The sequence below is a fragment of the Mauremys mutica genome, chromosome 7 (genome assembly GCF_020497125.1).
Source record: "Mauremys mutica isolate MM-2020 ecotype Southern chromosome 7, ASM2049712v1, whole genome shotgun sequence".
Classification (NCBI taxonomy): Eukaryota; Metazoa; Chordata; order Testudines; family Geoemydidae; genus Mauremys; species Mauremys mutica.
Window position 1 is genome coordinate 81,412,948 of NC_059078.1, and position 13,236 is coordinate 81,426,183.

Genomic DNA, 13,236 nt, shown 5'->3' on the forward strand with positions numbered 1-13,236 from the left:
TTTGATCAAGATTTCATCCCAGGTGGGAAGAAATATCTCAAACTCTCTCTTTTATGAACAGTGGCCTAAACTCTCCCAAGAATCCTGAGGCTTTAATATTTCATATGTTATCCTTGCTGGACAGATTTCTACAATTTTGGGGTATAGTTCGAACCTAACCACATCTGAAACTAAACCAGCCTGTTTTCTTGGCGTTGTGCTGCCATAGAAGTTCCCATTCAACGTCTATAAAAGTGGGTTATAAGATTTGTTAAAATGGTCTGATCTGCCAGTTCCAAGAGGTGGAAGGATTAATTTGTTAAACATGGAAATTGTTCCCTAAATTAATGTACTTATTACAACATCCCCTAGTGCAAATACTGAAATCAATTTCTCACTTCTTTTGTGTGGCAAGGGCTGGGAAATACGTTTATGTTACCAGCATGTACTCTTCCTAAAGTCACAGGTGGTCTGGCACACTATCAGACCTGAAGAGTTATTCTTAGATCTCCAACGTTATCTAATTAAAATACTTTAATCTGGTTCTTTAGGGAACTGTGAGATGCACATGTGGACTCTATCAGAACAAAATGAGTGTAAGATTTTATCCATGAGCATTGTCCCCATTGTCAATAATTGGCAGATCTCCTTGCCATGAGTGATATATCCAGTGCTAGAGCATATAATAAAGACATGGATAAACATTTCCAGAGTTGTCATAGAAACACATCCCCATTCCTTATACCCACTTTCTCTATTCTCAGCCTCGTCCTGTTGGCAGTGGACTGTCATTTTTGCCACAGGGGAATCAAGCTTTATTTTGGGTTGGGATTTTTCAAAGAGGCCTATGGGAATTAGGCACCCAATTCCAATTGAAAGTCTCTTTGAAAATCCCAGTCTTCACTATAAAATTGAATGATCAGGGAAGGAGTCTAGAGTTCTCTGAACACACTCAAAAGCTAAATGATTTTCCCAGGGCCAACCATTATCAATCATGCAAATAAAGTACTGTTAGCTGGTTCAACTGGGTTGGGATAACTTTCCCGGGATCTGGAAAGTAACTGATAGTTTACTGCATCCAGGTGGAGTCCGGTCTCAAATATAGTGAAGGGGATACATCAAAGTAAGTGTGTGAGGATTCCACCTTCACTCACCTTCTATAAATGTGGTATGAGGAAATGTCTCAGATTTTTTAGAAAGAGATATGGGGAGACTGTCTAGGGTGGCTATAATGAAAAGAAGTTAAACTCCTACAGAAGAAATGTATAACTTTGGTTTTATAACAGAATCAGTAAGGTCCACTGAGAAGAATGCTGCAGAGAATGTGGCCAAGTAGGGTTTTCCCTCCCTATTTGTAGTCCTTGTTCATCTCTTTATGCCTTCTGAGAAGTTTTTTAAAAAAAAGTAGCCAACACTTGCAAACACCTACTAAATTGGATCCAAGATTGTGTTTAGAAAACTGGTTTTCTACCTTTTTTCATTTGCGGATCCCTAGAAATTTTGGATGGAAGTATACGGACCCCTTTGGAAATCTTAGACATAGTCTGGGGAGCCCCAGAGGTCGGTGGGCCACAGGTTGAGAACCTTTGGTTTAGAGGGATAAGAATTTTGGGTCAGTTTCTGATCTTGGTTATGACAGTGTAAACATGGCGTAACTCCATTGACTTTAGTGGAGTTATGCTGGATTTATACCAGTTTAATCAAGAACAGAATTTGGCTCTGTGGGTCAATTCATATTGCCTGTCACATGGAGGTGAAGTTCCAGAAACTAGGCTTGTGCCTGGAACATTGAGATTATGAAGTACTGCAGCCTTTCTTAAGGGATCATCAAATCTGAGACTGCTCATGTGCCCTTCCTTGGCATTTTTTGGCTCCTTTGAGTTCTGCAGACACTTTGACCTCCCTGCTCTGTGTAGTGAGGTGGAGGAAGCTGTGTATTACATAAAGATTCCCCACTTCCAATTTATTTTTTTCATCCTATTTTCTTTATCCCCGCTTGTTTACTAGAGAATAACTTCCCTTACCATTAATTTGCTTTTGTGTGAATAAGGCTTCTTCTGACTTATAATTGATGTGTAAGCCATCATTGCTTGCTTGTATCACCCTATTTTAAAATAAAACATATTGAAAATGGGCCGATGGACTTTTTTCTAGCAAGTGTGTTTTGAAAATTAAAAATGCTCCCAGTCTGAGAATGTTTATTCCAAGTTTTATCCTGCAACAAATTTATGGCTCAATTTAAAAACCCTAGAAATTATTGAAATTATTATACTGGAAGCTCTAACTTAGCCTGCTGCATAGCACTGATAATGATAATGTAATATCAGCTTTGTATGGGGGTGCCTTTAAATAATTTTCCAGGTAACCCCAGAGTAAAAAAAAAAACCCAGGGAATTAGCATTCCAAACCAAAAAAAAAAAAAAAAGGGGCCTAATCTAAAGCCCATTGAAGTTAATGAAAAGACTTCCATTAGTTTCACTGTGCTCTCAGTGGGGCTTTGATCTTTACAGACGTCTCATCAGTAACGGTAAATATGACTAAAAGGCAAAACACAATATATTTCATCATAGGAAGAATATTTCCTAACATCAGACCAGAGAATATTGAGCGATACTGGGAAAGCACCTGGATGGATGGATGGATGGATGGATAAAATAAATTGTCTAAGGAAAACCCCATTTTCTAATCCCAATGATTCTTTGTTGTGGAGACGTACGGCTCCAAAAGGCTATTCCCTTGAGTTTGCACAGAGAGGTTTCTCCAAGAAGACAGGGACCATGTTGGGGAAACTGCCACCTTTTCCTTCCTTCATGCTCCCAGTTCAGCCATCCTCAGCCCACATAAGAAGAAGAAAGCATCCTGCCCTCAATCATTGTTTTAATGCTTTGGAAAAGAGACCTGCCTGTGCTTTTTAAAAAATGGTAGAAAAATGCAGAAGTGTTTGTAGGATAACTTCATTTGACATAACTAAAACGTTTGATCATTTGACTCTTCTCTGGTTTATTTTCTGTTTCTACATGGCACTTGCCTAACAATCTTCAGCTTCAAAGCCCTTATTCCCAAAACAGATGTGTGTGTAAATTTCCCATTTTACAAGAGGGGAAACTGAGTCACAATAAGATTAAATAACTTATCCCTGGCAACTCACAGCAACAGAGTGAATCAGTGCCAGTTAACCATTAAAATCCAAGGGTTCCTGACTCTCAGTCCAATGTTTGTGCTACTAGTCCATGCTGTTCCCTCCAGGCACTGAAATGAAATAATTTGTTTATAATATCCCTTATCCCTTTCTGAAGACACAAGGAAGAGTTCCACACGGGTTATGGAAACATCGGAAAGTCTCTTGTAATGCGTACCTCTGTAGAAGAAAACTGTTTCCACAATAAATCATGTAACCATCATCACCCCCTCTAGCAGAGTATTCTTTTATTACCAGTATTCACTGGAAAAGTATTGGTCACACATTATAAAATAACCCCGGTTGGCTAACTTCCAAAACTAGTTTTTAATGTTCATTGTACTCTTCATTATCTAGAGACATAAACTATTAGCGGGTTGAAATTTAATTCATCAGCTGCAATATCATATCTGTATAAGGACTGCAGGATTAGGCTAATTCTTCTCTTGTTTTTCTTGTTTCCAATACTGGAAAATAAACATGGTTCCATATTGTTTACTCCCTTATTGGCACACTAATATCATTGGCTGTATCAGCAGGAAAATGGGCAGTTGTGGGAGTTGTGTGTGTCTGAAGGCTGCTGATGGTATACATGGGAAAAGGGAGAAAATGGCTCACATTAAATGGCCCCCTGATTCAACAAAGTATTTAATTTTGAGCACATTCTTAAGCCCTGTTGCCTTAGGTCCAAAATCATATAGACCTGCCATTGCTGCGGAATGGGACTTTTGACTGGGTAAGGCATGTAGGATTTGGCCTAATATTTTGAAGGGCCAGAAAAAAAGTTGTGGCCTTTATGAGCGTGATGCTGTCAGGTGCTAGGCATTCCTGTGCAGTACTGAGACCCGCACCTCCCCCTGAAATCAGTGAGAGTTGAGGGTGCTCACTATCTCCCAGGAGCGCACAGCATCAAGCCCTAAAGGAGGGTTGGTTATTCATCTTGCTGTTGTTTGATTGTCTGTGAGGGCTGGCAGCTCTCTGTGGAATAGTGATGGATGGTAATAAAAATACAGATCTGGAGAGAACATTGCTGCTGGGTTACAACAGTTTTTTAAATATGTGGCCATTTTTAAATGTTGTGACTAAGATTCAAAGCAAGGCAATAGCTCTATAAATAGCTTCCCCCTGCCACCCTCAAGTCAGTTGTGTGGTTTGGCCTTCCTATTAAAGAACACACTTGTTAAGCGAGGGTGTGGGAGCAGTTTGTTCATCTTTTAAATGCAAATTAAAGGTCAGCCAATGACCCAGATCTGATATGACATCTTTTCGTTTTCCAGGTAAAATGTGAGGCTAAGTCAGCTTTGCCCAAATCCAAAAGTAACAACAGCAACTGTAAAAAAGGCTCAAGTGAAGATAAATCAAAGGTTGCTGTGGGTGAAGAGTGTAGAGCTGATGAGCAGGCTTTCCTTGTGGCACTTTATAAATACATGAAAGAAAGGAAAACACCCATTGAACGAATACCCTATTTAGGTTTTAAGCAGAGTAAGTATAATTTTTATCAAATTTTGTTGACGTTTTAGAACTGTTTGGCTTCTTTGTAGAAAACAGTCATACACTGAGACTATTTTAAAACCTTTTTGGTTTTGTGACTGTGTTTATATTTACACATTTTTCCACTCCAGACATTTTACTGTCTCTTACTTCTAGATTTGCATCTCTTCCTTCTGGGGCAGTTGCTGCAGGATATTTATAGGTTTAAATCCACTGATTATGACTAGAAATAGGCATGCTGAAAACTCTCTAGTTTTCTGTTTTGTAAATCTGCAGTATCTGTAATGCCTTTCTTCTGAGTTAATAATGTGACGTACCTTTATTGTGCCCAGATGTTCTTTATGAAAAGACAGATATTAAAGGGAGACATTTAAAGGAGGTCAAGAAAGGCACAAAAGGGATCATAATTTTAAGCCTAAAAATTTGTTTATAGGCAATAAATTACTGACTTCAGAGACTATAAAAATAGTCTGTATCTGTTTAATACAGAATACAATGTTTAGAATTGCTTTGGCATGTACAGTTTTTAGTGACACAATTTGTAAAACAATTGTAGGTGGAGAAGATGCAGTTGTAACTACATTCTGCATAAATATTGCATAGTAAGTAGGGCTGTTTCAGAGTTTACAACAAAAGCTATACCTGAGATGTGTGTGTGTATCTAAATATAAATGTGTGTATGTGTATCTACATGTGTGTACATATATACACACACACATATTATATATACAATATGTATGTATATATAGACTGAATGGTACTTAAATTACTTTAAAGGGAGAAATCCATGGTTTGAAATATTATTTACTCAAATTTATCTCCAAAGATTAAAACCATGTGTTATTTTGATGAAGAATGTCAAACCTGTATGTTTTACATAACAATTTACATACCTAATAGCAATTGGCACTGATTGCAACAGACCTCTAGCAGCCATTATAAACTTATATAACTCTGAGTGATTACAATGTTTTGGCTGCTCGAAATAGAAGTAAAATTAATGTACTATGAACAGCTTTGTTGCATTATGCATTGATTCAGATTAAATCAAGGCCTAAGCAAAGCTCTCGATAGCTTTGAAATAGCGCAGGGTTCAATGAGACTTTCTGAGCATTTTATGTGGAAGAGTGCCTTTTTATTTTCATTTTATCCCACATGCCCCAAACCAGGAGATACTGTCAGTTCAAATGATAAGAAAGGCCATTATTTCCAAAATACCCAGGTCCGTGGTAGGATCATACAATAATATTTAGCTGAACTGCATAGGGTTGCTTGACATACATTATTACAGTGGATGGGCCTAGTCCTGCAAGCACTTAAGCACATGAGTAAATGTACTCCTGTGAGTAAATTTACTCACATGTGTAAGTGTTTGCAGGACTGGGCTCTATATTTGTCTGACATGATATGTGTAAATATTGCCAATATAAATAGGTTAGAGGGGAGAACCAGTATGTACACTACAACAGAGAATTCCCCTGTGAGTGAACAAATTCTGTCCTCTTTGATCTGCTGCGTTATTGCTGACTCTGGCTTGAAATATTTATATGAATGCCACTGGGAGTCACCATGTGTTGCTGAAATCCTGTATAGGTCTTTAATACAGGATCACCATCAATTACCCTTCTATCAATTAAAAACACATAAATAAATGGAAGAACTAACACATCACATTATGGCCCTGCTCAGCTCGGGACAGGTGGGAGGCAGTCATGTGGAAGGAGGCATTATGCAGGAGGGAGTGCAAAGAAGAGTAGTTCTTGCTAGGCCGTATTGAAGGTGTTTCCTCTGTCCCCTCTCACCACTTCCACCACCTCCACCACCATGTAGCCCTGTCAGTGCTTGATAGTGCACAAAAGGCAAGGCAGGGCCACCACAACTCTGAAGTAATAAATATAGTGATAATTCTATCTTGTCTCCACCTTTGAGCTTGCCAGCACTTGCAACCAAATTATGGCTGTCTGTTATACATGTGTGCTGATGTGCTAGGACAAATACGATGTCTGTGCATTCTCCCTCCATTAGTGCATTCTCACACGGCCCTACGGTTTATTGATTATGGAGGCCCTTATCTGAGCTACAGTAGATATAAGATAGCGTTGTTTAGTGAATGGTTGCTCTATATCACGTGGGCTGCAGCTCTTACTGATAACTCAAACTGTTTTAAAACAATAATAGTCTTTGTGCTAGTTTTTACTGTCAGAGTTATGGAAACTTGTAAAATGCAGCTATTATACTGTGTTTCTTATTAGAAAAGTAGAATAAACTCCATAACTCTGTCTAAATGTAATTTTCACTCCTAAATGTGTTCCTTCACATGTAATTTTTTCAAATATATAGTTAGGAGTAACATTTACTCTTCAAATTATGTAAATACCTTTTGTAAATTGTTTCTCAAAAGCTTTTTCAGGGTTTGTGAACATTTTTTTCTATTTTTCTTTAAAATAATTGTTTAATTTACATTTCTTTGAAATAAGTTGGTTAATGGAATGCTTATCTAAATACTTATTGTCCCTCTAACAGTTAACCTTTGGACTATGTTTCAAGCTGCTCAAAAACTGGGAGGATATGAAACAGTAAGTGTTTAAGTAACTTAAATGGAATAATTGTGCAATCTAACTTTCCCCTGTTAGAAAAAAAATGTAAAAGCAAACAATCATTTACTGCATTTTAGAATAGCTGTACACATTGTGGGTTTATTGGGCCATTTTTGGAAATGGTCCCAATTAGTTCCAGGTTTGGCAAAATTGTAAACTTGTCGTAAAAGCTACAAGTGGAAAACATATGTAACTCTTCCCTGTCAAGGAAATTAGTTGGGTCTGTAATTTTTTCCCATGTTGAGAAAGGGCTATTATTGTACAACAAGCCAAGATTGCATAAAAGAAATTTCACTTGGCAACATCTCTGACATCTGTTCATGTCTAATATGGGAAATGTATTAAAGGCTTTCAAAAGTAATCAGTATTGCCATTAAGGGATAGTATGTTGCAGTATCTTCTCCTTTTTGCTAGTGTAAAAGACCTTTATTAGACAAGGGTCAGTACCACATAAACAGGAAGTTATCAAAGTAATTCAGAAAAGTCTCTGACACTTTTTATCAGCTAACCATATCTGACAAGAGCAGTTTATTTTTAGCTCACAGGAAAATTTGATGGCCATGGATTTTAGAGCATGTATTTTGAACTAATAAAATATTAGAGCAACAAACTTAGATTAAAATCTTGAAATGAGAAGAAAGAGCTGCATTAATACCGCACATAGAGATGACATCTGTAATAAAAACCAATTGACATAGGAAGATGTCGTCATTGGAAATATTTTCTTTGCACACAATGATCTGATTAAGTTGTGCAGTTCCTGCTGCAGTTGGTTGGGGGAAATTATTTTTGCTTTGTTTACGAAGTAATCTGGGATGTATCTGTACTGTTGAGAAATGACAAGAGACACAAAATCAAGAAATTCAAACTGATTTGAGCCAAAATGTAATAAACACTCTTTCTTTCCACACAATGAAGCATATTGTTCTATTAATTAATATCATCTCTATACTGGGGTGGGTGTGGTGGAGATTTTATGAAACCAAGCATCTAGTGTTCATAATAGAAATGTCTGATTTGGCTTTTATGATTTAGCTGCCTTTCATTAATCTACATGTAACATCTTTATTAAATACACCCAGATGTGTGTATGTTCCTGTGTATGTGTGTATGTATATGTGTATATATATATATGTGTGTGTGTGTGTGTGTGTGTGTATATATGCAGAAATAGCTACCATAGATATACATCTACAGTAATTATGAGCTATGAGTAATTGTACCAAGTTGTAAAATGCGCTGAAAGTAAGGACTGAAAACTTGAACCTGATCCAGAACACAAGAGAAGGCAGCGAAGGGATTTGAATATGAGAGTGGCATGTTCAGAATGCTCAGGGAGGCAGATAATTTTCACAGCAATGGTTTGGATATATTTGCAGGGAATGAGGTTAGAAGCAGGGAAGGCCAGTGTGGAGGAGTTTGCAGTAGGATAAGCAAGACATAAATCTGGGTTTTAGTGCCAGAATGAGAGAGGAAAGGATGGATTTAGGCATGTTAAACAAGGTGGACTTGCAGGATTTGGGGAAATTCTGAATGTGTGGAGCGGAAGGAAGGCGTTGACTAGGACACCAAGATTGTGAGCCTGGGTGACAGGTAAAATAAATAGTGAGATTATCATCAGTAATGGAAAGGGGCAAGGGGAATGAGGGTCTGAGGGGAAATATGAGGCATATCACTGTTCAATATAAATTAGTGGCAGTACATCCCTCTCTCAAACCTCTTGTCCTTTTTCATTAATAGATGTCTTCAAATGATGGGGCATTCCTTATTTCCAGGAGAACAGGCTCATTGGGATTATTCAACTGAAACTTAAATGGTGGTGTGTGCTGATCACAAAAGATGTATAAGCAGAAAAGTAGGGTAGTTAGGAACTGGATGTGCAAAATGAATATAATTTTTACACCAGTTTGATATTCTCATATTTGATTTAGTTCTGGCATAATCTAGAATAACTCCCATTGAAGCCAGTGGGCCTGATCCACTCTTTTTGAAATCAGTGAGACTTATACTTTCTTATAGCAGAACTAAAGAACTGTCTTGCTCTGTGACAGATGAGGATGGTTTGGGTATAAATTAAATTTTGTATGTAGTGGGTGATGCTGCTTTAGCTGCATTTCCTACTACACCTTTTCCTCTGTCCAAACCCTCAGTGTCTACAGTACACTCATAGTCCTGAATGCTAAATTGGAGACTGTTAGAGTGTTTTGTCACTTTCAGTCATTTTCTGACCCATTCATACCCTTACTCATCACCATGGAATTTAGCAAAGTGTAATTAATTGTGCTGTTGTGTGCATTGATGAGAGATAAAAAAGGCCCCATGGGGCTAGAATGGGATGGATGGAAATATTTATTCCAGAATCATGGATAGACCTATTCATTCTCAAGTGTAAAATCTCAAGCAAATTAGTGATAGTGTAATTTATTAAGGACCAGATTCTGCCACCTGTGTGCACACAGAGTATTCTGGTATGCAAAGAGTCCTATCAGTGCCCATGGAGTTATCTGCATGGCAGGGACCTATTCAATTTAAAGAGTGGCAGAATTTGTCCTTAAATAAAGTATAAGTAGATCTAAATTAAATCTATCCTGTATTCTGATTATTAAGTAGTCCACCTGAATTTGTTTATTTTTGTTTGTCACCTTTAAATGTTCCCAAACTTCTGGTGTGAGTTTGAGATAGTGGGATTATTTCAGGCTAGCCATTTACAGCTCCAGTTTTGGCACAATCACACACACAGGAAGAAATCTATGACCCAAATGGTATTAAGCATGTGCTCCCTCCCTGTAGTCAATGGGAGCTCTGAGTGTTCAACACTTTCTGAAAATCAGGCCAAATGGAGCCTTCAGAGTAAATGACTGTAGAGGTTGGATGAAAGAATTATTCTCCATGGCTTTCTGTGCTGCAAGTAGCTTCTGTTCACCTTTCTGTTTGGGGGCAATAAGAGCTAGCAATACTCCAACTGGAAACTTTCTTTTGCCTAGAAATAGGGGTTTTCTTGTCATAAAGAAAAGAACACTTAGATATATATAGCTATAGAACATGGGCGTGGTTTAAGGTAGCATGCATTTTACAAACAGAAAGCAAATATGGGTGTAATTAAAATTACCCTTTTGCATTTACAATGGCAAGTTGCCTGACTGCTGTTGAGTAGAATGTGCAGATACTTTTTAATTGAAATAGCTGTAAAGTTTACATTCTCACATTCAGTGGAATAATTAAAGCTGGCAGATTTTATGTTCCCCACCCCACCCTCCCTATCTCGGCATGCAAACTCTTTTAAAGAGTCCTAAAAGTTACACACATTTATTGGTAAAGCAGAGATAGTATAATGGGCTGAAGTTAACTGATGTGGTTCGGCTCTCACATTCACTTAACATCAGTGTAAGCCCATTGAGCCTGATTCTGATCTCACACTGGTGTAAAACCAGCATAACACCAGGTATTTTGCTAGTATCATCAGGTCATTATCAGTCCCAATGTGTCGTTTATGTTTGTGCTTCTGCTAAAGATTCTCAGTTTCTTATTTGTAGTGAAGGGTCAGAATATTTTTGTAATATCACAGTCACAGAATTACCAGTGCCACTGGCTCATAGTGCAGGCTAAATAAAAAACAAAGGCTTGGCTGGTTCCTCACAAAATGGAGCCATCTCTTTTGAAACCCATGGGGGATCCACTTCCCTTCAAGCAAGCATTTAGGTTAGCTGCTGAAATCGACATCTACCATAGTAATACAGTAAAAGCTGTGTTATCTGGCACTTTACCAAATGGAAAGCTCTAGAAACTGGCATTTCTGATATCTCATAAAAAGTCCGGTTGGAGCAGGGTTGGCAGATTTTCTGCCTGGCTCCTCATGGCTCCCCAGAAGTGGCGACAAGTCCCTGCTGCTGCTAGGCAGGGGAATGGCCACGGTGGTTCCGTGTGCTGCCCCCACCTCGCGTGCTGGCATGCGGCTCCACCTAGGAGCTGAGGAACATGTTGCTGCTTGCGGGGAGCCGCCTGAGGTGAGTGCCACCTGGATCTGGCACCCCGAAACCCCTCCTGCACCCCAACCCTGAGCCCCCTCTTGCACCCGAACTCCCTCCCTTCATTGGTAAGTATAACTCTTAGTTAATCAGAATTTTTGACTGACTGGTACCCCCCATTCCTCCAACATGCTCAGTAACAAAGCTTTTACTGTAATACAGTACTTTGCATAGTGCTTCCCACCTTAAGACCTTAGAGCACTTTACAAACATAAATGAATTAAAGCCTCACAACACCCCTGAGAGAGAGATAAAATTATTCAGTTTCTAGTGAATTAAATGTCACTGCAGCTGTACTACGTTGAACTGGGATCTTGTCACTCTTCCTAAGCTAATCAGGGTCAGGCTGGAGCAGTTCTTAGATGGGAGACTTCCAGGGAAATTGAAGTGTTGACTGAGCTATTTTTGGTGAATCAGGAAGTGACACCTTTCTCTCTGAGTCAGCATTAGAGCATTACATCAGCATATTTAAAGGAGACACCGTGGTGCTGGATGTACTAACATACAGATGGGACGTAGGCACCTAAATTGCTTTTGAAAATGGGACCTACCCTAAGTAGCCTAGGAGCTTCTGAAAATGTTACCCAAGATCCTAAGGCATCAGTCACTGGTATTCTGCCTAAAATCCAATGTACATAATTAATTATTATGTTCTGAATTAGCTGTGATACTCTTCTTTACTCTGTGCCCTAACTGTTCGCATAGTATTGCTATATGCTATTGAACCATTGCCACCTTTCACCCCAAAGATGCCTATACAGCAGTGGGATGCAAAGCCATATATATATAGATAGATATAGATATAGATAGATATATAGATATATATAATGTATATGTTTTGTGCAAAATCAGTATCTAAAGGCCTTTGAGATACTGCTTGGAGGAAAGGTGCCATACAAACATGAGGTCAGCATCATGGCCATTAAATCATTGTTAGGTATGCAGCATGAAATAAACAAATGCTAAACTTTGTGAGAGAGCGAGAGCTGGTGATGGGGATTATTGTGCAAAAGACTTTTTAAATGTTTTAAAGCAGAAGCATCTGTTAAAAGCTTTTCTATAAGCAGTCCTCTCCTTTTATTTATATATATACATTTATATATATATATATATAATGTTGTTGCTTTTAATTTTGTCAGCCTATGGCTGACATAGTAACGTGTAACTGATCATTGCCTGCCTTTGTTCTTATGATATCTGAATCTGACTTCACGCATCTGCATAGACCCATCTCTTTTTTTTAATTTTAAATTCTGTTGGCCAGGAATTATGTCATGGAGTTTTGAAAAGCTACAGGTCCTGGAATGGAGCACAAGAACTAACATTATTTAAGTATGTTTCATAGTAAATGTATTCAAACATACTGCCTTTGTGTTAGGTAGCTAACAGTAGGTATTGAAGGTAGGATACTGCAAAGAGTTCATTTTCTTTACTGCCCTAGGATTTCCTAAATGTTTTCTACAATTACCACGGAGATTTGGTCTGAAGTGCCTGAAAAGTAGCCCTCTGTGTGTTCAGTCCTGTAAGATGCTCAGCATGGAAGGTATACACAATAGACTCAGCATCTTTCAGGACACGCTTACATCTTTGCACATGCACAACCTTGCATGCATAGATCAGGCCATTTATGTAAGAAACTCAAGCATTCAAAAAGAGGAGAGACAGAATATATGTTGGGAATTAGTTTTTTAACTTAAACATGTAGAGGCACATTATAATGAATAGAGCCACATTGTTGTAAATGAGCTTGGAATAGTAGAATGGAGCAAATGTCTGGAGAGTTTTGAAAAGCACTTTGGAACTAAATATAGCACTGGTGAGAAAAGCCACTCCAGGTGAAGGTGAGGGTGACATGTGATGCAACTTCCTTGAAATGTAGAGTAGGGATTTGGGATTCCAAGCATTCTGGCCTTAGGAGCAAAGTTTATCAAGAACACTGACAGAAGCATAGAGAAAGGACAAACAA

The 13,236-nt window shown here is 38.4% G+C and overlaps 1 protein-coding gene across 5 annotated transcripts in view; it reads left to right on the forward strand.

Moving 5' to 3' along the window:
- The window catches only part of ARID5B (AT-rich interaction domain 5B), a 145,710-nt gene that overhangs the window by 104,524 nt on the left and 27,950 nt on the right, over window positions 1–13,236 (forward strand). For all 5 annotated transcript variants that reach the window (XM_045024552.1, XM_045024555.1, XM_045024556.1 and 2 more), the window contains 2 exons: window positions 4,435–4,639; window positions 7,172–7,224. In XM_045024552.1, coding sequence (XP_044880487.1) covers window positions 4,435–4,639; window positions 7,172–7,224 — 258 coding nt within the window. The remainder of the gene's footprint in view (window positions 1–4,434; window positions 4,640–7,171; window positions 7,225–13,236) is intronic.